The sequence below is a fragment of the Pestalotiopsis fici genome (genome assembly GCF_000516985.1).
Source record: "Pestalotiopsis fici W106-1 unplaced genomic scaffold PFICI_Scf_8, whole genome shotgun sequence".
NCBI lineage: Eukaryota > Fungi > Ascomycota > Sordariomycetes > Amphisphaeriales > Sporocadaceae > Pestalotiopsis > Pestalotiopsis fici.
Genome location: NW_006917098.1, coordinates 1,399,600 through 1,427,543, shown reverse-complemented (window position 1 = coordinate 1,427,543; position 27,944 = coordinate 1,399,600). Strand labels below are relative to the sequence as shown.

Genomic DNA, 27,944 nt, shown 5'->3' with positions numbered 1-27,944 from the left:
AAGGTTTGAATGTATATTTCATGCTGCAGTGCTTGGGTATAATCATGGGAGCATCTGGCGCAGGCGTGCAGGAATGCCAAATGTCGAATATAACCAACCCTTGGACGGTGGATCTACATATCTTCTCGGGTTGATCCGTCTTGGGATGACTTGGAGGTGTCGCATATCGCTGTCTCCGGCAGCTTCTAGTATCGAAGCCTTCCACCAGTCAGCAATAAGAAACGGGTCCGTCGCCTCGTATTTGCAACCGTCAGGCAAGGCACACCAAACATAGTCATCTTGGCCGAGGTCGTCGAGCTTGTAGGCTCGCATCGAGCTGTAGACGGGCACCGGAGCCGGCTCCGCAGAAAAGATGAGAGAAACGCTCTTCAAGTCAGGTAGACGCCCGGATGCAACGAGGGTTGCGACCTGCCGCCCAACGCCGCCGCGCGACAGCTGGGCCTCGTGGCCATCGAGTGCCAGATGATGTGGCTGAAGCGACTCGGGCCAGGAGTCGAGAAAGTGCCAGTCAAAGAAACCATCGTATCGATCTGTCGGGATAAAGAGCACGTCCAAGTCGGGTCGAAATGCGCGCGAAGCACCGATGAGAACCCCATCACCACCATCATCATTACTACTGCCGCCGTGGTCGCCAGCGTCTCGGCGCAGATGATAACGAAAGTGCTTCATCGCCATGGCGCGGGATTCACGCGACACGTGCATCAAGCAGTGCAGGTCCACGTCGGCCGGGCGCGGTCGGTGGTTGGGCAGGCCGCCAAAGGTGATGCAGAGGCCGGGTGCCTCGACCTGGAGCGCCGCCTGCCAGATCTCCCGCTGCAACTCTAGGGGCAGTAGTCCAAACTGGGGAAACGATGAAGCCATCTTGAATCTTGCTTCCCCTCCCCCTTCGTCCCTTTGCGACTGCGTAGTACTCGAGAGCCGGGTCTAGACGCTCGCAGAACTGGACTAAACGAGTCGGCAAGCCCTCTGTTCCAGCGAAAGGTGGCCCAACACCAGGCCGGCATCCAAGTGGAGACACCGGGGAAGCAAGGGGGGGCGGTCGTTGGCCGTGACTCGAGCTTATTAGCTGAGCACCAATAATCCAGGGAATTATCAAGATCCAGTGCCCGGGATGGACTTTGTCGCTGTCATGGCAGCAAACTGCAGCGAGATGCGTGAGCGTTCTACTCCTCTCGGGAAGGGATGGCATCCACGAGACTCGAGAGATGGAAGGATCATGGCTTGGATTCAATGGTGACATCTGCGAGGTCGGCAGGGAGAAGTGGGGTTGTGCTTAGTGTAGACCGCATTGCCGCTCGTGCTTTGATTTGTTGCTCCAATCCCCAACGTTGGCTTGGCCTGGGTGGTGATGTTGGTACCTTGGAAAAGGTGAATGTAATAGTATGCAGAATGCATCCCGTACCTACATTTTAGTTCTGTCCAACTCCTGCTTGGTCACCAATCACTGATGATCAAAGACGTTTGAGGGATGAGCGGAATCTGCCGCCTTCATGCACAGTCCCTCCCTGAGTACATAGTATGCTGTCCCTCAGCTCTGGGGCTGGGATAATCTGTACCACTCTGTATGTACGACTCACGACTGCTGCAGACATGGAGCATACAGAGCATCCACTCACTCTGCAACCATGCATGCCACAAGGGAAAAAGGCTAGAGGAATCCAGTCGGCTGTATTGTTCAGTAATACACAGAGCAGAATCACTTCGGTTGTGGTTGGACGGGGTCAATATAAAATGGATCAACGGCTCCAGAGATAGCACTAGACGAGGGAAGAACGCTAGAATCGTTCTGGGGTTGCAAAAGAACATGTTCGTCACGTACTTATTCGGCCTTGTGCGTCACGCACTGGGCCTTGGTCATGTCGATAGTCTCCTTTCCCGGTTGTGATGGGCCGAATGGAGGGGGCAAAAGTTATATCGAGTGTGGACAGGCCAGGCTAAGCCTTACAAACGAACCGTACGATAAACTACTATAATCTCCGGTCTCAGACGGCACGGAGCATCACCCGTAAATAATACTCGAATTTCGGATAGAGATCTGCTCTAGCAATGCCAATCAAGGTCAAGGCATAGTGCTTGGTTGCACTTCTTTATCGAAACGCTGGGGCCCGGCGCTGATTGGCCACGACTGTTTCTTTTCGTCCTAATGAGGCAAGAAAGGGAATCTATGTCATACAAAGTCTAAAAAGTCTATCGGGTCATAGTCGCTGGTTGCTTTCTGAGCCGCGGGGCCCCATCATCAATCATATGCCACATGCGTGAGCCGAATGAAGATGGGACAGAGTCATGAGAGGGAAAAAGGAATCTACCCTGTCTCGCCCGTTGCATAGAAAGGGGGACTTTTGGCCATTGATGTTGGTGCATTCGGTCCCAGCAGAAGGGAAGCAGATCGGGTGGAGCTCCCCACGGGAGGCAAACATTGAATCAAAAAAAAAAGAATGCAACGGCCGACGGCAGGCAAATACTCTACGTAGCAAGAGAAGCGGTGGACAATTGGGTCACCCGTCTTGATTCCTCATTGCAAATATCCAGGGTCAGAATCGAGTACATGATTAACAATAACAATAACAACAAGATAATAAGGTAAACAAAGCAAGAGTAGACGACGGGCGGACATCCGATACATTGATCCCTGACAAAATTACGTCTTCATGTACCCAGGTATAGTTAGTCCCAACAGACAGAATACATTCGAACCACTTTGTACTGCATCGCGGTCCTGGGCTCTGTAGGAAATGGTTCGATGCTGCGTACTTCTTACGATGGAATAATCAATAGTCCAAGTAGAGATAGGAGAATTTACAAAAACAACATACTACATGGAACTAGAATACGTACGGAAGAATTGAGGGTCTTTTTGCCCTAAAGAGGCGATGTGCGCTGGCAAGGAAGCACAATCGGGAATCACAACAGGCAAAAGTCATACATTCGGATAGCAGCAGGATGGGAATCCGTGGTTCGCGTTCCTCTTTTTTATTTTTTCCCTCAATTGCTGTTGGTTTCCTGGTAAAAAGGGCATACTAAGGTACTATACTGTCAATCGTGATTCGCCCGGCCGGCTCGCTAGCACTACCGATCGGCCCTGTGCAGTAGGTACCATGCATTTTTTGCATATTCTCTCTTTTTTTTTTTTGTTCCTGCTGTGAGCTCCCGCTAACCCGCCGTCCTTTTTCCTTATTTTCCCCCCCTCCGCGGCCAGTCCAAGCAGAAGTACCGTACTTTTCGCACGCTCTGATTGGCTGTGCTCGCCTGTCAATGCGCCAGTGCTGCGGATCCGTGGCGCCACCGGTCTCGAGCTTCCTTTTCCCCGCTAAGAGCTGCTAGGTTTAGGTAGGTAGGTGGTAGCACTTAACTGGGAAGCAAACACAGGGAAAGCTCCATTCAGTTAACAAGGGCAGCACCTACCTGGTAGTAATACTCTGTTGGAACTTATCAAACCAAACAGAATGAAATAAAAAATAATTGAACTGCTTTGCTCTGCTCCCCCCATTCTTCTTCAAAGTCAACTTGTCGCCAAAGATCACGACAAAACTCATCTAATCCCATTCCCCCCCTCCATACTCATCCCCCCATGCAATTGGCAACGAGTCGGTACTTGAACATGGGCTTCGACATGGGATCCGAGCCGCTCAGGGCCATGCCGCCGGACATTGTGCCCAGGAGCGTGGGGCATCTTCACCTGGAACTCGAGATGGGAAGCACCAAGAAGATAGCACCATATGGCACCTGGTCGAGCGACATTACAAAGGAGGCCGTATTCAGCAGCAGCCGAACTCAGATTTCGCCAAGAGTAGACGTATGAATTTGTCGACTTCATTTTGCGTTTCAATGCTAACCACGAGTCTAGCGACGTACTGGGCGGGCGTTTTTTTGTGAACAGCGCTCCGACGGTGACAACCATCTGGTGGAGATTAGAAATGGCGAATGCGTCGACGTTCTGCCACAAGGCTTCAGCGTGAGGAGCAGGGTTTACGAGTACGGTGGTGGTCCCTATGCCATTCTTGCAAACAATCGCATCATTTTCAGCAATTTCAAGGACAAGTCGGTCTACATCCTAGATGTGGATAGCGGCAGCGTCAGGAGGCTACTGGAGTGCGACACACTGCGATATGGAGATTTCGAAGCCCACCCTGGAAATGAACCCTGGGTGCTTGCTGTGCAAGAGGACCACGAAATCGATGAGCCGGAGCAGGTCAAGAACTACGTCGTCGCCATCAACACAGAAACCGCCGAAGTGACGCGAGTCGTCGAGGGTGCAGATTTCTACATGTTTCCCAGCTTCAGTCCCGATGGCACAAAAATCGCTTGGGAGCAATGGGACTTTCCTGGAATGCCGTGGGCTGGCGTTACCCTGCACTGGGCGGACTGGTCGGAAGGCCAAATCGTGTCAGGCACTGTCGAGCATATTGCTGGGACCGAATCAAGCACCGTAACCGAGCCGCGGTGGAGCCCTGACGGCAACCTGTATTTTGCAGAGGAGCGGACAAACTATTACCAATTGTTTCGGCAAAAACCCGGCGACAGCGAGGCAACGGCAATGGCACTACCTGGGTTGGAGAATGTTGAGTTTGGCAGTGCCAAGATGACTTGCGGAAGGTATGGCTCCCTGAATTTTGGTTGAATGATCTTCTGGGGCTTTTCTCTGACTTTCAACACAGCCACACATATACTCTACTTTCCGAGACGACTCTCATAGCCTCCGTAAAGGATGAGGGCTGGGACAGGCTTGTTTCCATTGATCTGATAAATCTGACATATATGCAGCTGGATCTACCATTTGCCAGTGTCTTGTTCGATGGCGTGGAACGACTCTCGGACGACTCTTTTCTCCTGATAGCCAACAGTCCTGTGACACCAGATGTCGTATGCGAAGTAAAATTGACGGGCGGAGATGCCCAATACAAGGTCATACGCACATCGACAAATGTCGAGTTTCCGCCGTCCCTCTTCTCGAAACCAGAAGCCATCAAATTTCCCGCAAAGAACGGCCCTGAACGTGATGTCTGTGGCTTCTTTTGGCCACCACATAACCCCAATTTCCAGGCGCCCCGAGGCGAGAAGCCACCCTTGATCATTCAGTCACACGGAGGGCCTACTGGACTCACACCACCAGCATTGATGCTATCACTACAATATTGGAACGCTCGGGGATATGCGACTTTTGCAATCAACTATACCGGCTCCACTGGGTACGGCAAAAAGTACCGCCAGCTTCTCAATGGTAGATGGGGCGTTGTCGATGTCGATGATGTCGCTGAATGCGTCGAATATCTTGTCGAGACCGGCCGCGTTGACGGATCGCGGGTGGGCATTCGTGGAGGAAGCGCCGGCGGGTACAGTGTGCTTCAAGCACTGTGCAATTACCCAAACATATTTGCCGGTGGTGTGTGCTTATTTGGCATCAGTGAGGTCAAGCTTCTTCTCGAATCCACTCACAAGATGGAAGCGCGCTATGTCGACATGTTGATGTTCACCGAGGGCATGACCGAAGAGGACAAGGAAAAAGTCATGAAGGACCGATCGCCAGTATATCACGCCGGCAACATCACAGCGCCCTTGCTCATTCTACACGGCACGGATGACAAGGTCGTACCAATCTCGCAGGCGTACACCATGTATGACGATATGATTTCGCGCGGGCGCGAAGTCAAATTGGTCAAGTTCCCTGGTGAAGGTCATGGTTTTAGGAGTGGTGCAAACAGATTATTATCTCACGAGGAGGAAGAGTCGTGGTGGAGAAAGACACTGGTCAAATCGTAAAAGTGTCCGTTTTGATCCTCCAGGAGAGGATCTTGGCACCAGAAAGAAAAAGAAAAAAGTCCATCGTGACACAAAAGAACGTCCGTAATGATACATGACATAATCAGTCACTTAGCGAGCTATAACAGCAATTTATATCCTTGTTTATTCGTTGCAAAAGCACGCAACGATTCAATTGTCAATGTCGACCTGTAGGGAAGTGAAGTATTGGAGCACAGTCTATAGCAAAAGAGGGTCCCAAAACCGTCCTACAATGTCAAGACGGTGGATATATCACGAGGTATAGGATGACTAGCCACCAACCCTAGACGCTAGTAGAGTATACTTTCTATAAAGCAGAGCTTGATAAATACCAAGATCCAGAATAGTGTCGAACTTGTTTCTCGGCCCGTTCCCAGAACTTCCATGTCCCGCCTGTTCCGCCCTCAGCTTCCAACTTTCTAGCCAGATTCTTTGACGGGAGATTTGAGCGGTAAGCACACTGATGACACACCATTGGGCCCTTTTGCCGTGTGGCATACTTTACCGCCATGTGTACCCGGTTTCCCACCTTGCTGTTCCAATAATGCTAATTGCCCGACCTGTTTTTTTTTTTCGGATCAGAGTCTCCTTTGCCGTCGTTCCTGACGTGGGAGCAATATTTTTTCTCGGCTAAAATTTCTCCTGCCACTGAGGAAATTCAAACCACTAGTGAGCTCCCTCGAAGCAGGTCGCGGTGGTGCCATGGAGGTTGACTCGTATGTTTCCAATCACGCAGAAGATGGACAGCAATGGAAAATAGCCACGGCATCTTTGTAACGACCGCAGCAGTCACACTGATCTCCCCACTGCCAGCTCACCATGTGTGCTCCCAAGTTATCTTTTGCTTCTCTGCCACATGAGTGTGCTCTTTTCCATGCTCAACGTTATAATTACGATGTTGGTTGGCGTAGGGAAGCAAATGAAGTAGATACAATGTAGCCATACGACATTGAAGGGTTCTTGCCCTCAAATTGCTTTGTTTTATTGACACGGGCAGTACGAAGTAGGATGATGATCCCCAACATTTCGTACCGAGAAGCGACTATTTTATTCATATATTGCATTCATTTGTTTTCTGCTTCTTTTAGACATGTTGTTCGTAAAAGTTCTGAAATTCTGCCAAGATTGAATTACTGATAGTAGGGACTCCTAGCAGGAAATTTGCTGATACTATTTGCATTGCCGTGCTTTCAACACCTAAATGCAGCAATTGTTTTTTCCCTGCCCTTCATATAAATCATTATCATTTGATACCATGTATTTGTGGAAGTATGCCGAACCCAGATCCTGATTCAGAAAATGTAATTGGATTCTGCCTCGTTGTGTTGCACGTTGAGCTAGTCACGACCTGATACGTGTATCATCAATCTAAGAATCACGTCATGTGAGACGAGAACCGCACGAATAAGGCCATTAAACATGATATTGACTATTTTATTGGCTGACATTAACATAAATATCTAGTCTAGTCATCCTCATCGGCAGCCTTCTTCTTCTTGCCCTTGGCGCCACCTTTGAAATGCTTCTTACTACTTCCAATCTGAATGTCCTTTGGATCCATGCCGGTCTCGAGCGCAATCATGGCCTTGGCCTTGCGACCACTCAGGTGCTTCCCTTGCGCGACCTTGGCTTGACCCTGTTGCGTGTACTTGTAGCTGAAGGGCATGTTTAGGTGCCCGGCGTTGTTGCGATCTTTGGTAAAGAATTGTTTGTCGATCCGCTGCGACTTGGCACCAGTAGGGAGTGGTTGAAATTCACTGTCGGCTACAGACATGTCATCGGGAAGCTCCATGGCCTCCATGGCATGTCGAAGCTGGGCACGGCGCTTTTCAGGCAAGTGTGCTGAATCATACAACTCGTGGTTGAACTCTGCAGAATCGGGGTATCCAGGTGGCGGCTCACAGTATAGGAGCTTACCATTGACGTAGTCCTTCAACACAAATCGTGCTGCACGGGACTCATCTGGTTGACCAACACCTTGCGTCTGGAAGCCGCGGGCCTTGGCGTAGGCAGACAGCAGTTCACTGGAGGTCGGAGTTCCAGTACCTCCTTCTTCGAGCGGACGGGTCTTGATATGGATGCCATAAATGGCCTCCAAGAATGGCTGTGGAATGCGGTGGGCAACAAGGGTTGCTGGGCCGGTGTACTCTCGCAATTGGTCAATGGGCAAAACACCATTGCAGACCAGGTCGGCATTCGTTGTAGCAAAGTTGGGGAAGACCAAACCGGGGCAATCACACAAAATGACCTTGTCACTGAGGTGAATTGTCTGGAAGTGTTTCGTCTTTCCAGGCGTGGACGAGACAGAAACCTTCTTGGCACCAATCAAAGCATTGATAGTTGACGACTTTCCGACGTTTGGATAACCGACAAGACCAATTTGGAGCTTTTCGTCGGGGTCTGATTCTCATGTTAGCACAACAAAATCTATAAATACCCATAAAGGAAACGTACTATCAGGATTGGGTTCTGGCGCATGAGCCAAGAAGATGTCTTCTAGTTCCTCAACAGTCAGGATTCTAATGTCTTCGTCTTCAAGATCCTGGTCCAGACTCGCGCCAGTAGTCTCGTCATGGTCTTCATCATCTTCATCCTCGCTCTCGTCTTCTGATGACTCGTCGGAGGTCTTCTTTGATGCTGGTTTTTGTGATGCGCTTGAGCTTTGGCCTTGATGAATACCATCCTCATGCTCATCTTCATCATCTTCAGCCTCGAGCAACTCCTTGGCGAGGTGGGCCGAGAAGAAACGGTACGCGATGTTATTGCTCTTGAAGTATTTGGCCCACGTCTTTCTCTGGCTTGTTGTCATCATATCTGCCTTGTTCACCAACAGCAAGTTCTCCTTCTTCTCGTCAACGTCCTTGACGTAAGCTTCCAGATCCTCGGAACGGAACATGAGAGGGTTTCGCGCATCTACAATCTGCACCACGAGGTGACTGCGCTCAATGACACGCCACAACTGTCGCCAAACCTCCAAGTTGCGCTCAAAGGGAGTCATGAGCAGGTCGTTGTTCTGCTGCAGCTCGGCAAGACCGCGGCGCCAGTTGAGGAAGCTCTCGCGCTCCAAGACGTCGAGTTGCTCTGGGGTGGTGTTCTCATCCCACTGCGGCCGCCTTGGGACTGTCAGCCTGGATTTGTGCTTGTTGTGCTTTCCCCTGACTTGAGACTCTTCGGTGGACGACAGCAGGTAAGGATTGCGCTGGTCGGTGTGAATGATCTTGACATTGTTCATCTTCTCGGCCGTGAAGTCGGTGCCGGCCAGCTCGGCAGTGGCCAGGAACTCATCCATGGCGGACTGCTGTGTGACGGAGCGCATTTTGACCCATGATGCCTCCTTCTTTTCGTTGGTAATGTACTGTTCGCCGGTCGCATGGTTCGTTCTGGTGACGCCGCCTCCCTTTCTGCGATCCGATCCTTTGCCCTTTCCAAACCGATCGTTCATCAGCGAGTTGCCAAGCCCTACGGCGGCCTTGGACTTTGCGAGCGGCATGCTGGGCAGAGGTTCCCTGGTGGTCCTGTTGAGTGAAGTTCTGGGTATCAATTGATGTATGACTTGAATAAAGTTGTATCCAAGTTAAAAAGGTTAAACCCTTAAAAGGTCTGAAAAATGTGACGAGTGAACGAAACCTCGTCTCTTCTGGGTACTGCTTGGGATTTGCAGTAATAATCTTGCTGCCCTCTCTGCTGAATAATTGGCGGGGCTTCCGCGGGGCGAAACTTTTCCTGAACTTTTTCTTTCGCTTCCCTCGCGCGCTGCGTCACCAAATGGCCCTACGATAACCGATAAGCAAGGGTACTGGGCCACCCCCACCAGGAATTCCACCGCCTGTGAAAAAAAGTTCAGGCAAAGAGGACCCTTGCGGCCCTCTAAAGATCCCACTCCGGCTCCTCCAACGAACACGCCTAAAAAGAGAATTGGAAAACTGTAAAAGCGTCGTCGCATCGAATTCTCTTCCTCTAGGAAGAACTTTTCACCTCTATCTTTACTCGAAGGGGGACATCGGTTCATTCATTGCACCCATCACTCAAGGCTTTGTGTGCATCTTCTCACAATTTGGCAAGATGCCAAAAAAGTCATGGATTAACAAAAAGACGGCCCAGCACTTTACGCTGGTCCACCGTCCGCAAAATGATCCCCTCATTCACGATGAATCGGCACCGTCCATGGTCCTGAACCCGACTAACACCCCCAGCTCGTCCAAGCAACCCAAGAGCAAACACCTCGATGACCTGGCCTCGGAGCTGGGCGTCGACGCCGAACAGATCCGCGCCAACGAAGGAGAGGCCGCCAACTATGGCATCTACTACGATGACACCGAGTACGACTACATGCAACACATGCGCGACCTTGGCGATGGCGCTCAGGGTGGCACCGTCACCTTTATCGAGGCCGACAGCACGGGAAGCAACCGCAACAAGGGCAAGGCAAAGCAGCAGAGTCTTGAGGCCGCCCTGAGGCAGCTGGACATTCAGGCCGAGGAGGACAAGAAGCGCGAGCTTTTCAGCGACGATTTCCTGCCCAGCAAGAACCTGACCAGACAGACGTACCAGGACATGCAAGATGTCCCGGATGCGATTGGCGGTTTCCAGCCAGATATGGACCCCAGGATCAGAGAGGCGCTGGAGGCGCTGGAAGACGAGGCCTACGTGGACAATGCCGAAGAGGACGACTTTTTCCAGGAGCTCACGCAAGACGGAACCCAGGTGGACGAGTACGATTTCGAGGACATTGGCGACGAGGGCTGGGAGACGGACGACACGGCAAAGCCCGGCAGTGAGTACAGAGTCGCAACAGAAGAGGCCGATCAGGTACCCGAGCTCGTTCCCGCCATGAGCGCCGAGGAAGCAGCAGAGGCAGCCGACAAGGTGGACTGGATGGAAGATTTCAAGGCCTTCAAGAAGGACCAAAAGGCAACCACCTCTCGCAAGCTAGGCGCACCGCCATCACAATCGGACCTGCAATCCTCAATAATGACCACGACAACAAACGGTGGCCGAAGAAAGAAGCGCAAGGGTGCCCTCACTGAAGCCTCATCCTACTCCATGACCTCGTCGTCCCTCGTGCGGACAGAACAACTTGGCATACTGGATGCGCGCTTCGACAAACTAGAGCAGGAATACCAGGCCGACTTTGACGACATGGGTTCCGTTTCCGCGGTATCAACCACTTCTACGGTGGACGGTCCGGTTAGGGGCGACTTTGACAGTATGCTTGATGACTTTTTGGAGGGGCACTCGACGTTTAACAAAAAGTACATCCGTAAGGGATGGACGAGTGGTACGCAACAGTTGGATGACATCCGTCGCGAACTAGGACCTGCACGGATAAAAGGCAAGCCAAGGACAGGCAAGGCTGGGGGAGCTAGATAAAAAGGATGACTAGTCTAGTCAAGACGAGCAAGATACCCCGAGGCCAAAATAAATGAACATCATTATGAGCACGTCTCAGGAAATCCAGTAGACATTTGAACCTTTGAGCTTAGCAATCGTCACTAACACAAGTAAAAGCAGTGATGCCCTAAAAGAACAGGGCAACCAAGAGAGACATCGCTTCAAAAAGGTCAATTCGTTAGCACCGTCAAGGGCATTTTCGTCGAAAAGTTATGTACTTGTCAAAAGCGCCACAAAGTTTCCAGTTCTGGATATCCAGTGGATAGGATTCTAGTGCAGCAGCAGTTGATCCTCGTTCATATGACCCACGGCAACTGTTGTACTAATGGCAAAATGGCTTTCTCAAACGTGACCATTGGTGGGAACGGCCGTGATGGGTTTCTGGGCCATGCGGACAGGAGGTGGTTGTGGTCCAAAGGGAGTCGATCGCGGAGCTGGAGGTTCGTGAATCTCCTCCTCGGTATCATCGTCGTAAGCGCCCTCACCCTCGCTACCTTCCTCCTCGCCCTCGCCATATTCATCGTCCTCATAATCGCTCTCTTCCTCGAGATCGCCCTCTTCGCCCATGTCAGCTTCGCCTCGCATGCCATGAGGGATTCCGCGCCCTTGCTCCTGCATCTGTTTTATGATGTTCTTGAGCTTGCCATTGAGCTTGTGGAGGTCGTCAATCTCCTTCTGCCTTTGGTCGCAATCGTGGACCAGTTTGGCAATATTCGATTCCAGAACTTCCTTCTTCTTCTTGAGCCTCTCGTTCTCCTTCTCCAACGTCTTTGTCTTCTTGCTCATATCCTCCATCTCCTTGCGAAACGTTAGAAACAGGTCGTTGCTGTTATTAAGCGTGTCCTCAACCTTCCGGAGGGAAGCACAAGTCAACCCTAGCCCTTTGGCGCGAGGTGTGTTTCGGAGGCTTACCTGGCGAAACTTTTCCACATAGACATTGAGCTGATTCCGCAGCTCCATTTCCGTCTTGTGGAACGTGTTGACCTGCGAATTAAGCTGGCTAGACTTTCTTGCTTCGGTTTCGGCCGCCTTTTTCTGCTGATCATATCGCGCCATGTAATATTGCACCTCGATTTCTTTGGTTCGCATGTGCGAATGGAAATGAAGTTCGCGCAGTTCGTACTGGTCGATGAGGGACTTGAAGCGCGCCTTGATCCTAACTTCAGTGTCAATAACCTGTGCGGTTCCCACATGACGCGGCTGCCTCTGCACGTACAGGTCTTCTATTTTACCATTCAAGACGGGCTTTCGCGGATTGTCCTTCTCCTCCTGGTACCCTTCCAAGGTTTTGAAAATCTCTTCTACCCGTCGATCACCATCCCTCTTTAGTTTGGCGTGTTGATCTTGTAGTGAGCGGTGGTCGTTTTTGAGCTTGTTGTTGTCTTTTTGCAGTTCGCGACATAATTTCTCCAGCTTCTCCTTCAGGCCGGTTTGCTTGCTGGCCTCATTCCGGCTGGCGTCCTTTTCCTTCTGGACTTGGTCGGCTCGCTTCTTGTTCTTGGCGCTTTCCCGCTCTAAGCGCTTCATACTAGTGAATAACTCATTACACTTTTTAGTCAAGTGATCAATCTTGTCCAAGTCATTCATCTTATTCGTAGAAGATAGGAGCTCGCGACTATGCTTCTTGACCTCGCGATCTGAATGACAATACAATGGTTAGCAGATGTCGTGAACCCTCCAGAGGTACTTTCGATAAGGTACATGGCAAACGCGCGTGGCCATGGTCGAATCCGTAATATCCGATGTGTGCCCGTCGCGTCTGCTGTTTGCTCGTGTAAATATCACCTACCAATCTCTTCTTGCTGCTCTTTCTCGGCCGCATTATCAACCTCTAGCTGGGAGATCCGGGCTGCTACCAGCTTGGAGGCTTCGGAAGAATCCATGGCCTTCTTGCTCTTTGCCTTTTTATTGGCAATTGCGGCGGATGCAGGCGTCGGCGCAGGCCGGTGGTCGTGGTGATGATAGTGATCCGAGGGGATGGCCCCGTTGGTGGTAGGGTTCGAGGCCAACGGCGCCGGGGTGGCTGAGTTACCAGAGTGGTTTGCCGTCGCCATCGTCACTAGAGGGGTCGGATGGCTGTCCCGTGGCCGTGACTGTGAGGTCAATCAGTCCGCAAGGCTCTTGTTCAAGAAAAAGGCGGTTCATGGGCGACGAAAGAGAGGGAGGGAGGGAGGTCTCGTGCATGCATGGTGGAAAGAGGTGCAGTTGTTGGGACGACGTACGGAAGCGCATTCATAAGGACGGACCGTGGGCGTTGGTGGGATTGAATGAATACTGGCAAGCGATGCTGGTCTAGTACATGTGGGCGCCAAGAAGGAAGAATAGACGAAATCCTATGAATGAGCCTTGGGGCTTGAGATGGACGGTAGAGGTCTTGTGCGGGTTTTCCAGTTGTGTGACAAGTCGGTTGCTACCACATCGAGTGTCAGCCCGTCCAGGTGGTTTATGTTGTATGCAGGTCGAATCGAATTAGAGCAAATCAATGATGGCAAGCAGACTTTGTCGTCCACTGGGTTAGGCCAGGTCGTGAAGTGCTTAGCGCCTTTCAAGATTGCCTGGTCAGTGCATTGGTTTTCCCCATTCAATCGCGTGTGCACTTAAACCGTCAAAAGGCCTCAAATCAGATTGCAGCCTGTCGTTTTGCGCGACCCCAGAGCTGAGAGTCCCGGGGCCCGGCGCAGTGGATAGTTTGGCCTGTCTGCCACTTATTGGGTTATGGGGGCGTTTTGTTCTAATATCGGGGTCCAGCCTTCTTATTCTCTCATCTCTTATGCACCAAGATCCGGACTCGATGCTAATCTGTGTACCTTGATGGGCATGTTTGGTAGGAATCCATTAATCCATTCCACGATAGTTGCATCTCAATTGTATCACCATTTTCCAATAAAGTGGACGACTTGATACTGCACGTGAACGGACATGGGCTGTCAATGCAATATTTTGACCACAGCGTGTCGTCCTCGCCTGATTTGTCAGACGTGGGTATTCAACTAACCAAAAGCGCCTCTGATAAGCTCTATCGGTGCGTCATCCCACGCGACACTGGCCTGGTCCCTTGCCCGTTGCCGCCGTTGGCCGAGTACGGAATTTTTCCAAACTTCCCTGTACAACTGCCGCATCTGAGCACGGAAATCCTCCCAGGACCAGCTTTTTCTTTCATCGCCAGTTCTCTTTTCTTGCTTGTACTATATTCTTTTAACTTTGACGTTCCTTAATATCAGACAAGATGCTGCGAAATGCGGCGAATGCTGCCAAGGGGGCGGCGAAGAAAGCCGTAACAGAGCTTTCCCAATATCCAAAGCCTGGCGAGAAAGTACATGGCTTCACTCTGCTTAGGACAAAACACGTCCCAGAGCTCGAGTTGACTGCTCTTCATTTGAAACATGACAAGACAGGAGCCGATTATCTGCACATTGCCCGCGATGATAGCAACAATGTTTTCTCCATTGGTTTCAAGACGAATCCCCCGGATGACACCGGCGTCCCGCATATCCTCGAGCACACCACCCTCTGCGGCAGCGAAAAATATCCCATTCGGGATCCCTTCTTCAAGATGTTGCCGCGCAGTCTGTCAAACTACATGAATGCCATGACATCCACGGATCATACCTTCTACCCGTTTGCGACAACCAACGAGCAGGATTACCAGAACCTCATGTCCGTCTACCTCGATGCGACATTGAATCCTTTGCTGAAGAAGACCGACTTTACCCAGGAGGGCTGGCGCATTGGTCCCGAGAATCCACGAGCGGCGGAACAAGCTGGCGATGCAAAGCCCGAAGACAGCAAGTTGGTCTTCAAGGGAGTGGTGTACAATGAGATGAAGGGTCAAATGTCCGATGCAGGCTACCTATTCTACATTCGCTTCCAAGACCACATCTTCCCTGACATCAACAATTCTGGCGGCGATCCTCAAAAGATTACCGATCTCACTTATGAGCAGCTCAAGAAATACCACGCCGACCACTACCACCCGAGTAATGCCAAGCTGCTGACCTATGGCGATATGCCTCTGGCCGACCATTTGAGGGAAATCGACGCTCAACTCGCTGCGTTTGAAAAGATTGAGGCGGACATTGATACCAAGAGACCCATCGACTTGAGCGGCGGACCTCGTAATGTCACTCTGTTTGGTCCTGTTGATCCCCTCGCGGATCCCGACAAGCAGTACAAGACTTCCGTCTCTTGGATCACTGGAGACACAAGTGATATTGTCGAGTCTTTCGGCATGTCTATTCTAGCAAATCTGCTCACTGACGGCTACGGATCGCCCCTCTACAGAGGTTTGATCGAGTCGGGTCTTGGTACTGATTACAGCCCAAATAGTGGCTACGACTCCCACACTGCGACAGGCATTTTCTCTGTTGGTTTGACAGGAGTGCAGGAAAGTGACGTGGAGAAGATCAAGCCTGAAGTGCAGAAGATTCTGCAAGACGTACGGCAGAAGGGGTTCGACCGGTCCAAGATTGATGGCTACATGCACCAGTTGGAGCTTTCACTGAAGCACAAAACTGCCAGCTTTGGCATGGGACTTGTTCATCGAATCAAGTCACCTTGGTTCAGGGGAACGGATCCACTAGACTCCCTCGCCTGGAACGAAGTTATCGACGCTTTCGAGGCAAACATGGCCAAAGGTGGATATCTTGAAGGGCTCATGGATAAATATCTTCTGAACGATAACACAATGACCTTTACAATGGCGCCGTCCCAAACCTACGGCGCAGATGTCGCCAAGGAGGAAGACGAACGCCTTGCTGCCAAGATCATGGAAGCGACTCAAGAAGCTGGAAGCGAGACGGACGCTCGCAAGTTTTTTGAGCAGCGCGAGCTGGAACTTCTCGAGGAGCAGGGAAAGACGAACACGGAAGACCTGAGTTGCCTTCCAACAGTCTATGTTCGGGATATTCCGAGGCAAAAGGAGACTGTTTCGGTCAGGGATGAAGTCGCACACTCGACCAACATCCAGTGGCGCGAGGCTCCCACAAACGGTCTCACCTACTTCCGAGCTATTAATACCCTTGAGAACTTGCCTGATGAGCTTCGAGTTCTGATTCCACTGTTCACGGATTCGATCATGAGGTTGGGAACCAAGGATCTTACAATGGAACAGATTGAAGATCTCATCAAGCTCAAGACTGGTGGCATCTCTGTGGGATACCATAGCACGTCCTCGCCAACGGACTTTCGTCAGGCCACAGAAGGAATTAGTTTGTACGGAATGGCGCTGGACAGAAATGTTCCCGAGATGTACAACCTGCTTCAAAAACTGATTTTGGAGACCAACTTTGACAGTCCTGAAGCGCCCAAGCAGATCAGACAGCTGCTAGAAGCTTCATCGGATGGAGTTGTTAGCGCCATCGCCTCTTCTGGCCATTCCTACGCGTATAAAGCCGCTGAAGCGGGTCTTACGCGTGATGCTTGGTTAGGCGAGCAAGTATCCGGTCTGACCCAGGTCAAACTTACAGCAGAGTTGGCCGGGCGCCCAGAGACGGACAGATACGAGGATGTCATTAGCAAATTGAAGCAGATCCAGCAGTTTGCGCTGGCTGGCTCCAATATGCGCGTCGCTTTGACCTGTGGTGCAGACAGTGTCGCAGCAAATTCGAACGCCCTAGCCAGTTTCATGTCAGCACGTCCATCGGAAGCATTGAAATTCCCCGATTCTCAGCCATCAGCTTTGCCTCGGGATATCAAGGCCTTCTATCCTCTTCCATACCAAGTTTACTATGGAGGTTTTGCGATTCCGACAGTCTCGTACACACACGAACATGGCGCACCACTCCAAGTCTTGTCGCAGCTCCTGACAAACAAGCACCTGCACCATGAGATTCGTGAAAAGGGTGGTGCCTATGGAGGCGGCGCCTATATGAAGGGCTTGGACGGTCTCTTTGGCTTTTACTCGTACCGAGATCCCAACCCTCAAAACACGCTAAACATCATGCGCAATGCTGGCCGATGGGCGGTGGACAAGAAGTTCGCAGACCAGGACCTGGAAGAGGCAAAGATTTCCCTCTTCAAGAACATTGATGCTCCCAAGTCTATCAACACGGAGGGTATGGACCGCTTCAGGCACGGCCTCAGCGATGAAATGAAGCAGAGGCGCCGAGAACAAATGCTTGATGTGAGCAAGGAACAAATCCGCAATGTCGCGCAAAAGTACATTGTTGAAGCTATTGAGAAGGGCCAGGAGAGAATCGCTTTCCTAGGAGAGCGCAAGGAGTGGGTTGATGACTCGTGGAGCGTTCGTGAAATGAACGTGAGTGGCAGTGCCTCTGCCGCCGATGAGGTTGACTAAAAAATCGACCAACACGCCTCGGGACGAGATGTATATACAATGTACACTTTTTGTAAGATATTGTGCAGGATACCCACCTCTAATAGAGACTTTCAATAGCCAGCTCCCATGAGCACGAGCCGGCACTCTTCTTCATTCAGCGTGTACACTATTGTAGCCAGCGTTCAGATACCGATACGCCTTCATGCTTTCATCATAGCTTGGAGGTCACAAGAGCAACGCGAGAGCAAACGTACATAGACTTGTGAGGTTGATCGACAGGCATCTGGGTCAGTGGAAACACAGACCCGTTGTCTGACATTAACTGATCCGTCGAGCTCGTCCTTTCAGACTCGGATTCCGTGAGCTTTGGAAGTCCGGACTATAGGGCAGAGTACATAGTATCTTTGATGATGTATAGGTGTGTTTGCCAATCCTCGGGGTGAGGCCTCTTGCTTTGCGGAGATGTCATGGCTTATGGTCAGAGATCTCGTGAATACCCAAAGTGTTGATTGAGGGAAGGGTGATCCCACTTTCGCTACGTGTGTTGGTGGCATTTCAAAATTATGGATATGTTCCTCGAGACGGAGTTGGAGTTTTGGATCCGTGCTTGCCGTGTGTATAGTCGGGGTCGATCCCGCTGCTGCTCAGAGGAAAAAGCCCACCATGACGGGAGGTCGGACCCATGGCAATACTTGGTCTCGATTGGTCCTTTGGCATGGGCTTTGATTTTTCTTCTGTGCGCGATTTTCAGGACAGCTGCTGCATGGCAGGTATGGTGTGTGCTATTGATTCAGGATGCATCGTTGTCCAGTACGTACACACACACAAGTCCCATCGCTAAAAGGAGGCCTCGATATACTTGCGGTTCATATAGAATTACAGGGAGGCGAACAGCCCAGTAAGAGTAGATTCATAACGACAAAAACATCTCACGCACGGTTGAGGATACGGTACTTTGTTTAGTATTAATAAATGCAAATGCAGAATTGCACAAATGACATTCCCACAGACTCTTGGGGAGGAGTCAATGGCTTGGCGCCGGCGCTCCATGCGGCTTGTTGGAGATGCCAGATAGACTCTAGAGCGCTGTTAAAGGTTCCAAATTGCGGTCAACAGATGTCTTTGACCCCCTGAGGGAGAAAAACTTGGAAAGTGCCATTTTGGTATGGTGCAAGCGAATGGGGCCATGTACATTATGTAGTACATAATTCAATTCCATACAAGTTTAGCAGACCAACGACCACTATGTGTATAGTGCATAGGTATGTACAAAGTATGTAGACAGCAAACATGTTGGTACTATCCATAGATGTAGTGTAGCCGCGGCTGCAACATCGGGCGATCTGATGCAGGCTTCGATGTACTACATATTTGTTGGCTTGCCTGCACCTGCAGCAAAATGCAGTTCCGAGGAGGGAACGTTGTTTCTTTGGAGCTTTTTTCGGATGAGACATGTCACATACCATATGGAATATGTACCTCAATAGCCAATGACACAAGCCTGGCTATTATTATTACCTGGACTTACAGCTCCGACAGTGGAGTGTGGCCACTAGGAAGCGTGCCATTGGAAGCACTGAAGGAGGTGTGCGGGAGATACATAGATGCTTGAGCCTGGAGCCTGGCACACCAATAGCCACGGGCATTACCACATGAAAAATGGTTGGATCGAGCAGAGTTTTTCCCCTGGCCGATCGCCTGCCCTGCCCGTCATCAAGATCAATGGTCTGGATGAAATGGCATTTTGGCCCCAGTAAAGTAGAGTTGTTAGCCCAATGCCCGAGGCCCAGATCAGTCATCATGTCAGTCACGCCGGGCGTGAACGAAATTTTCTCCCCCCTCCATGGTCAAGGTCAGGGCCAGAATCAGCTGCTTCTGGAGACCTACAGGAGGAAGCACGTCCCCCGCGCGCGCTAGTAGTAGTAGTAGTATTGACATATTTTTTGTGTCCTTGTTTTAACGTAGTGTACATACTGTGTAAGGCCCCAAGATCAACAACACCAATTCATATCCCGTTCCGCTGTCATCTCTAAAAACGGTCGACGTCTTTTCTCTTAGCCCTGGTCTCATTCAAGACTCCAAAAAGTCAGGCACAAAAAAATCACTCAGCACCTATCTGAGGCCTCCTCACCACTGGACAGGGTGCTGCGCCTCTCTCTCCATTCTCAACACGCATAGTGAAAGGGAAAACGAGAAGCAAAAAGGTCCTACAACTGCCGTAGGGCGTTACCTTTCCTCCTAACAACAACGCTTCGACTATTTCGGTACGTCATCTAAAAATCGTGAGTTCAACACCATAAGCGCCCCAGATTTTTTGCCCCACCATTGGGAATTTTGGATTTTCCCTAACACACAACTTGACTACCACCACCTACTCCATCGCCCCGACCCCCCAAGTTTCTCTCCTCCCAAATTGTTTCCAAAACTACTTTCGAGTCGTTTCGTTCCAACTTCAACAACCACTATCCAGAAGCACCTGAGCTGCAGGCCACCGAGGCATTTTCACACTTGCCGTTTTGCACAATCCACCGCTGACCAGAGGAACTCTCCCCCGCAGAGTTCACCCCTCCGATTTGAGAAAATCTACCGCCAGACTGCCTTTGGTCTGTCAAAGGCACCATCGCTACTACGGCTCCAGCGGCCGTGAACTTCGTCTCTGACCAAGATTTCAGCCTTCGGCAAACCTTCCACATCATCAACTCCCGACCGCCACCCGCTGCTGAGGTCTCCTAAGCAGCACCAAGCTCCCCTCGTGCTCGATTCTTCTTCGGATCAGAATCCCCCATTCTCTCCAAACTACCAGCTGCCGCATAGGACGACTTCGGAGTCTCTTCCTCTTACCGAGGGGGAGTCGAGGAGACCTCGTCAGATCGCTTCGGGATCAGGAAGCTACCGTTTTCGACCCCCTTAACATCAGAGTGTACATTCTGGTATCCATCTTTTCTTTCATCTAGGCTAAGGAATAACACCCTTGCCTTGAATATATAATTCCACCAGAGTCGTCACCTCTGACTGTCGACCGAACGTATACCAACCGCCAGCCCCCTTTTCCCTCGTCCCAACCATCCAACAGTGAGGGATATGGTTATGGCAACAGTTGCCGTCGATCACATCGCACCGGTTATATTTGAAAATAACCACAATTTTGACCGTGTCAAAAAGAATTCCTTCTTTGACACTCAGCAAAATGGCGCCTTGTTAGGCAAACATTTGATTGGGGATGCTCTCCGCCGCCGCGTGGAGAGCATTGACCATGAATCCTGTGATCCAGGCGACGAAGACACGTTCTTCGTGGGCGATCTCGGCGAGGTCTATCGCCAACACATGCGTTGGAAGAAGAATCTTCCTCGTGTGAAGCCTTTCTATGGTGCGTGTCTCACCTGTCCCGTCCTGCCCTGCAGATCCGTGAACCTTTTACGCTAACCATGTCCCCGCAGCCGTCAAGTGCAACCCTGACCCTCAGGTCATTAAGCTTCTCGCGGGTTTAGGCACTGGCTTTGATTGCGCTTCCAAATCCGAAATTGAACAAGTCTTGGACTTGGGCGTTGATCCCTCCCGCATCATCTACGCCCAGCCGTGCAAGACCAACTCGTACGTGCGCTATGTCGCCAACCAAGGAGTCAAGCAAATGACCTTTGACAATGCCGATGAGTTGCGCAAGATTGCCAAGCTCTACCCTGGCGCTGAGCTCTACTTGCGCATCTTGACCGATGACTCATCCAGCTTGTGCCGCCTTAGCTTGAAGTTCGGAGCTTCCCTTGACTCCACTGAGGAGCTGCTGGCACTAGCTAGAGATCTTGGTCTGAACGTTGTAGGCGTGAGCTTCCACGTCGGCTCCGGTGCTTCGGACCCGCTCGCCTTCCTCAAGGCTGTGCAGGACGCTGCCCACGTCTTTAAGCAGGCCGCCACTTTTGGGTACGATCTGAAGACCCTCGATGTCGGCGGTGGCTTCTGTGGCGAGACCTTTGAGGCCATGGCCCACGTCCTCCGCGAGGCTTTGGACGAATACTTTCCTCCCACCGTCAACATCATTGCGGAGCCCGGTCGATACTACGTCTCCACTGCTTTCACCATTGCCTGCAACATCATTGCGCGCCGCACCATCATGAACCCTGCCACCGGCGAGGCCAGCTACATGGCATACATCAACGATGGACTCTACGGCAATTTCAGCAGCATCATGTTTGACCACCAGCACCCCGTTGCCAAGGTCCTTCGCACTGGTCGCCAGACTCTCTACGACACCTCTTTGGCTGAGTCCTACCCCGAGGGCGCTGGGGAGGGTCTCGAGTACTCCATCTGGGGTCCTACTTGTGACGGCATTGATCGCATCACTGAGAGCATCCGCTTTGATCATGAGCTTGACGTTGGTGACTGGTTCTACTTTGAAAACATGGGTGCCTACACCAAGTGCTCGGCTACTCGATTCAACGGCTTCTCTGACGCCCACGATGTCATCTACGTATGCAGTGAGCCCGGTGCTCGGGCTCTGATGAACATGTAATGGCATGAATTCCATTCATGGTAAAAGATGTCGGTGGGACAGATCAATTTGTGTGTTTGAGTCGAGTTATTTTCTTTGCAACCGGGAGAGTTGGAGTGCAGATGGTGGAGTGTCTCCTTGGTCAAATTTTATCTTATATGCCTTCAGGCTCGTTTGAATGAATAGACATAAAAAGTGCGCATATCATGACTTCTCGTTGGTGTGATGAAAGATGTATTGTCTCAATGTTTGCTCGTCCAGTTGCTCGTCCAATTTCATCTATGCAACGCCACAATTCCATGCTACATCCATTGAGGTGTGATTGCGCCTCTTGCTTGACTGTATGTTTTCTGTGCTCTTCGCCCCACGTTTTCCTTCTATTCTGACAATCTGCTTTGTGTTTTTTATTTCTTTGAGCCAATACCCAGTCTTTCACGCTGTCATGGCATCAATCAGGTTTTTTTCTCCTTTCATTTTTTTTTTTTTTGAGCGTGTCTATACCCATTGATACATGTTCTTATGCTACACGATTCAAGTATGCGACCGCAATTATGGTGTTCACTCCCCTTGTTAGCATTGGAACAATTCAAAATCTCCGGTTTCAGAATCTCGAATACGGTTTGAAGATAGCTCATACCTCTCTTTAATACCTAATGTCCTTTTTCTTCACACCCCCAACACAATCTCACCAAGATACCAAAAAATAACAGCACTACGTCATATGGTTGCTTGAGAAAAATGTAGCAAGGGGATAAAAGAAAAACGACAGCAGAAAAACGTTTAAAGAATAAAAAGTGAAGAAACTCTGAACAAAAGTACGCGAGGCAGTGGGCATTCTCCTTGATATAAGATATCTGGACATAGTCGAGCTGATCTGAAGGCGCGATTAAGTCGACAGAATGAAGGCTTTAGCCTCTTTTATGTAATGACCTGAGGGCAAAGGACGCCTATGAATCGTACAGTACTCCCCTTTAAGACTGTTCTAATATCTTACTCTTGGCTTCTGAAAACTTGCATTAACTCGGGGATATCCCCGACTTCATCATGACCCCTCGATATCTTACCTTGTTATTCTTCCCTAATCAAGTGTCAGCGCTGGCAGCCGGAACGATTTCGAAGACGAGTTTACTAGTTATGAAATGCCTTTGTGTCGCGACGTTATACTTTGCGGTGCTGGCGTCTTTGTCTAGTTGACTTGCAACAAGTCAAGCACGTTGCTGCTGTATCTCATTCAAGAGCAAATACTTGTTTTCTCGACTTGTACTTCAATACATTATGCCAAAGGCCGTCGGTTCCATGTGTAGAATTGAGATATCTGCTTACATGTATAGGTAACTTTTTCTTTTAACCAGGCCACAATGCTTAGTACAGTCATAATCGAATCTGGTCAATCTCGTGTGACGAAGCTGTTGCTAGGCCACAGATCTGTAAATAGACAGATATCGCATCAGAACTTTGCTCAATTGCTAGAGATTATCGCATGTATAGGTTACTTTTATAGTCATTTATATGGCAGTTGGGAGGTGTCTATGTGTATCTGTAAAGGGGATTTTCAAGTGTACACCCGTTTCTTTAATAATAGAACGAGGTCAAGTAATGTTTTAAAAGTTGGGGCATTAGAGTTCGCGACTGTTGACTAGACGAACAGGGTGAGTGCCGATCATGAGTCCGGTGCAGATCTTTATTTTTAGACTATTTTAGCAGACAAATGCCCTGTTCTCGGAGTTGATGCAGCATGTTGATACATCTATCTCTGTTTTTCCAAGGACTTTTGCCCGTCGTTATAGAACGCAGCTCACTGATCTCAATATGGAACAACTCTTGCCTTGGCACTTGAATCTTGTCAAATTCGACAAGAAATGCTCCCGACTGAACAAATTTACCTGCATGAACTTTTGAATTTTGGGTCAGTCTCAATTACGACCCATCGCCGCCCAAGCTCTACTTAGTGTCTGGTACTGACAGTTCAGGCCGAATGCAAATTAGTCCGGTCTTCTCAACTAACACGATTGACTTTGACTTCTGAGCAAGGCACGTCTTCAGTAGGTAGTAATACAATTGACCGCGCGTCTCTTATATAGTCATGAACCTTTAATACTGATCTTAAAATAATTGAAGGTGTAGGTCCCTGAAGTCTTGGCGACATGTCAGAACATCAGCTCGCAGGACCCTTGCTTTCAGCTCTCGCACACTATACCCAGCCGGGGTGACACTTGGCGTGCTGATCGCCTGTTGGCATGTACGATGGGGGCAGCCCGGCGTTTTCTGGTAGAAGCCAGTAAACAAGCTGATTGAAAATAGCAGAGGGGGAGAGAGGAGGGGGCTGAAACCTCCTAGGTTAGCTTCATTCAGCTTGTTTGCTGTGCTGACACGTCTTTGTGGTTCTCTCTTCAACATAACGTTTACGCGCAAATCGACATCAATAGTTTTCGACAAGAGCATCAGGATTGTTGATGGTCTCCAAGTCGCTGTCGGCTCTGTACCAGTCGCATACCTGCGATAGGTATTCCTGATCTAGTCCATGTGACGACTGAGATGCCAGGCATTTGGCGAGTCCATCAATGAGCCATTCACTCTGACAGAGGTTGCTGCACACGAAATCGACCTTCAAGCTCTTGGTTTTCTATACTGCGCTGGATCTTGGTCGCTTTCTTACTCGAATCCCCATTTTAGTGTCTTTGTCGCCAACGCAATGACGAGCCTTGCTCCAGGGTGGGAGGCCGACTACGATGGGTCACGTTGGTTCTACCGGTACAAGTCGACCGGTTTGACACAGTACACCTTTCCAAAAGCCGGCGATGAATTTCCAGAGCATATCGGAGCAGGTTCCGAGTCCTTTGGCCTTGCGCCCGAGGAGCGCTTAGCAAGCGATCGACAGGTCAAGAAGCGCGGCTCCTCAGACAGTCCCCAGACTCAGGGTCCAACAGAAGTCGTAGGTGGCATGAGTGCGACTGGCTATTTTGATCCCTTGGCCTGGCATGACGATTTCAGTACCTCTCCGGAGTTGGAAGCACCAGCCACAAGCGAGTCAAAGGATACGGGGCCAACAAGCCGAACATCTTCGACAGTACCATCACTGACGGCAACGCCGACGGCAGCAGCTCCTGCGGTGCTTGCTGACGGCTCTTCGCCCAAGGCAGGTGAACTTAGAACGGATGACGAAAGTGGTTCCGTCAGTGCTGTTGTTGAAGAAGAAAATGATGTCCACATGCTGGATGGGCAGCCCATATACCAGGAGCTACCTGCTACTACTCCAGCTCATATGATAAATCCAACACCATCCTCGCCCGTCGGAAAAGTGGCAGAGCTCGCCAGTAGTGATACCGTCAAATGCGCTGATGAGCTGGCTCCCATAGAGATGGATGGAGCTTCAAGCATACCAGGCTTTTTCGGAACGCACGTCAACCCTTATACGCCAGCAGAGCTTCCAAACGAAGAGATGCCCATGAAAGCACAGCAAGCTAATACAGGAAAAACGTCCCCTGGAGCGTTGCAGGCTAATCCATCGGATCCCCCAGGTTCACAACAAAGATCTCAATTATATGATTCTGGTGCTCCAGCAGGTCTGACAAACGATATCAAAGCATGGAAACCCGCGGCTCGGATGGATGTGGATGCTGACTACCCCAGACCATTATCCTTGAAGTCATCTGCAGCCAACATACCTGGGACAAATATCTCTCAATCACGAAATAGTGAACTCACAAATACGGGCCCAAAACGACATTCTGTTCCCGCGACAGTGCCTTCTTCTTCTACCAGCGTCCAAAGACATCCTACTGTCTTGACACCGGCCGCGGTACCGAAAACCTCAACAACACTAAAGAGTGATACAGTGGCCAAAGGTCCTCTTCGTTCCCCGATTCCTTCAATTCTGAGGCCGGCTCGGGGGATCGCTTCGAAATATCATGTCCCAATCCCGGGCACAAATGCCCGGCACGGCAGTATACAAGCCGAAGCACAGCCTCACACAGCAAACCCGCCCAACCCAGCAATGACACATGTGCCATCCGTTTTAAAACCAGCCGGTCGTAAAATGGTGAATGGTCACCATTCGCATCCTCTCCATCCAGCACGGCCGGAAAATCGCCCTCGCGCAGAATCACTCGAAGCGCAGCCACACAGAGCGAGCTTTAGTACTGAGAAGATCTATCAGCGTCGTCCCGTGTCCATGCTTATAGACCAAAAGTCTGCATCGTTTGGATTCGAAAGGCTGTCCGTCGGGCAAACTACTGCGCCTGGACCGAGCACTTTACAATACGTCTCTGAGCTTCATGGTGATATGATGCCACCGAGGCCATCTACGACTACCCCTGATCAATCCAGGCGAGATCCAAATTATTCTACGACCGTGCCTGAGCCAAATAGCTGGAGCAAAAGCCAAACTCATTCAGGACAACTAGCAGAGCTACCAGCCACTGTTGGTGTCAACTATCCGATTCAAGGGCTTGCACATTCCGATTCATCAGCTCAAGAAGTATTCGACATATCTCGTCCTACCTCTACGCTTCCCAGCGAGGTATCGTCACCCACTGTCTCGATGCTTTCAGTTCATCACACGCCAAAATTGGCACATTCTCAAGTCGTCAATGGGACTCAAGCGAACAGCAGCTCCCACAGTGTCGCAGTAGAAGAAAATCAGACACATGAGGACAAAGATCATGGACTAGTCAGTTATGTGACAGATGGTCACTCCGAAAAGGTGCCATGTTCACAGCAGGCGACTGCCAAGAAAGTCGATACTAACGTGGAAGTGGCTCCCATCTACACGGTTGCCGACTCAAAGCATGACACGGATGCGGTCTCGATGCTGAGCGACAGGGAATGGCCCAGAGCGGTTATTGACTACTCGGGTGACTCCTGGGGCGACGAGTGGTGATATGAAACTTGGTATGCTGTGTGTATATGTTAATATTGGATTAGATGTCAATGGGATGATTGGAGAGGACCCATGAGACAATATAGACATGGCCACATATGAGAATAGATGTTTCAAAGATCTATGGTGTTTTGTATTCAATGACAGAAGTGAAGCGACCATGTTCTGCATTCCGCAATCAACTCTAAGGATTCATTCTCTCCAATATTTATTCGACATCATGACTCGATTCGTCTCGTCATTGATATTATCAAACAATGAGATTGGCAAGCCTTTCCACACAGTGATAAACCTGTCAAGCTCTATACCCGAACCGGAGTGGCAACCTATGCTCTTTGTTCACCAACAGGCATACTTCCTCAATGAGACCCCAGTAACTACCTCGGAGCAGACAACCAGTTCAACGTCAATCGAGCCCATCACTAGATCTCGTCTGTAGGAGATCACAACTTGCCGAAAATAACATACAGACCAGCCATGCGCGCCATCCACGCCCTCACAGTCCTAGCTACAGCCGTCGCCGCGCTCCCCACCTCTCCCATGGTGGTGGACTCGGTGGTAATCCCACGCAAGCTCACGGGCGACGTCAAGGTCGACGCCGCCATTGAACCGGAAGTGGACGCCGAGCTGCTGTCGGGCAAGATCCAGACCCTCTTCACGGCCACCTGCCATAACATCTGTATCAAGATTTACTCGCAGCCCGGCGCGCTTCGGGATAAGTGTATGGATGTTTGTCGTGAGTACACCTTTTTCCCTGGTTTTCCTAATGACTAGTTTGAAGGGGGATATTCCTGCTGCTACATATTGACAGAGACTGATATTCTTTTCAACCCCCAGATCATGATCATGATGAACCTACGGGAAATATGTAAATTCGGAAGTGGAATAATGGGAGCAAACTAATGACTCGATTTGGTTACGGAGGTGTATTTGAGGCACACGTTGAATAAATACCTAGCTATCATTTACGCTGAGAAGAATTTCGAGCCTCACCACCCATGTGCCGTTTGCATACCAGCCGGGGAGAAGTCTGGCAAAACCTCTCCCATTGTCACCCACCCCTTGGGAGCAAACGAGGAGGGGGGAACAAACGTAGTCCTTATAGATTCAAATGAAGTTCAATTTTCCCAACAAAT

The 27,944-nt window shown here is 50.3% G+C and overlaps 9 protein-coding genes across 9 annotated transcripts; 6 read left to right on the top strand and 3 right to left on the bottom strand.

The window, feature by feature from the left end:
* Nucleotides 1–42: 42 nt before the first annotated feature.
* Nucleotides 43–861, bottom strand: PFICI_11116 (uncharacterized protein; the record flags this gene model as incomplete). The annotated part of the gene is made up of 1 exon (XM_007839697.1): nucleotides 43–861. One exon carries the CDS (start codon nucleotides 859–861, stop codon nucleotides 43–45), a length of 819 nt encoding a protein of 272 aa, XP_007837888.1.
* A 2,737-nt stretch (nucleotides 862–3,598) lies between these two features.
* On the top strand, nucleotides 3,599–5,757 carry PFICI_11115 (uncharacterized protein; the record flags this gene model as incomplete). The annotated part of the gene is made up of 3 exons (XM_007839696.1): nucleotides 3,599–3,793; nucleotides 3,845–4,593; nucleotides 4,656–5,757. 3 exons carry the CDS (start codon nucleotides 3,599–3,601, stop codon nucleotides 5,755–5,757), a joined length of 2,046 nt encoding a protein of 681 aa, XP_007837887.1.
* Nucleotides 5,758–7,243: 1,486 nt separating this feature from the next.
* PFICI_11114 (uncharacterized protein) lies at nucleotides 7,244–9,268 on the bottom strand (the record flags this gene model as incomplete). The annotated part of the gene is made up of 2 exons (XM_007839695.1): nucleotides 7,244–8,178; nucleotides 8,233–9,268. The coding sequence occupies 2 exons, from the start codon at nucleotides 9,266–9,268 to the stop codon at nucleotides 7,244–7,246; spliced, it is 1,971 nt and encodes a 656-aa protein (XP_007837886.1).
* A 572-nt stretch (nucleotides 9,269–9,840) lies between these two features.
* PFICI_11113 (uncharacterized protein) lies at nucleotides 9,841–11,148 on the top strand (the record flags this gene model as incomplete). Its single annotated transcript, XM_007839694.1, has 1 exon — nucleotides 9,841–11,148. The coding sequence occupies one exon, from the start codon at nucleotides 9,841–9,843 to the stop codon at nucleotides 11,146–11,148; it is 1,308 nt and encodes a 435-aa protein (XP_007837885.1).
* A 363-nt stretch (nucleotides 11,149–11,511) lies between these two features.
* PFICI_11112 (uncharacterized protein) lies at nucleotides 11,512–13,223 on the bottom strand (the record flags this gene model as incomplete). Its single annotated transcript, XM_007839693.1, has 2 exons — nucleotides 11,512–12,806; nucleotides 12,959–13,223. The coding sequence occupies 2 exons, from the start codon at nucleotides 13,221–13,223 to the stop codon at nucleotides 11,512–11,514; spliced, it is 1,560 nt and encodes a 519-aa protein (XP_007837884.1).
* A 1,172-nt stretch (nucleotides 13,224–14,395) lies between these two features.
* On the top strand, nucleotides 14,396–17,464 carry PFICI_11111 (Mitochondrial presequence protease; the record flags this gene model as incomplete). The annotated part of the gene is made up of 1 exon (XM_007839692.1): nucleotides 14,396–17,464. The coding sequence occupies one exon, from the start codon at nucleotides 14,396–14,398 to the stop codon at nucleotides 17,462–17,464; it is 3,069 nt and encodes a 1,022-aa protein (XP_007837883.1).
* Nucleotides 17,465–20,527: 3,063 nt separating this feature from the next.
* Nucleotides 20,528–21,950, top strand: PFICI_11110 (Ornithine decarboxylase; the record flags this gene model as incomplete). Its single annotated transcript, XM_007839691.1, has 2 exons — nucleotides 20,528–20,813; nucleotides 20,884–21,950. 2 exons carry the CDS (start codon nucleotides 20,528–20,530, stop codon nucleotides 21,948–21,950), a joined length of 1,353 nt encoding a protein of 450 aa, XP_007837882.1.
* A 2,671-nt stretch (nucleotides 21,951–24,621) lies between these two features.
* PFICI_11109 (uncharacterized protein) lies at nucleotides 24,622–26,808 on the top strand (the record flags this gene model as incomplete). Its single annotated transcript, XM_007839690.1, has 1 exon — nucleotides 24,622–26,808. The coding sequence occupies one exon, from the start codon at nucleotides 24,622–24,624 to the stop codon at nucleotides 26,806–26,808; it is 2,187 nt and encodes a 728-aa protein (XP_007837881.1).
* Nucleotides 26,809–27,285: 477 nt separating this feature from the next.
* Nucleotides 27,286–27,582, top strand: PFICI_11108 (uncharacterized protein; the record flags this gene model as incomplete). The annotated part of the gene is made up of 1 exon (XM_007839689.1): nucleotides 27,286–27,582. The coding sequence occupies one exon, from the start codon at nucleotides 27,286–27,288 to the stop codon at nucleotides 27,580–27,582; it is 297 nt and encodes a 98-aa protein (XP_007837880.1).
* Nucleotides 27,583–27,944: the final 362 nt, after the last annotated feature.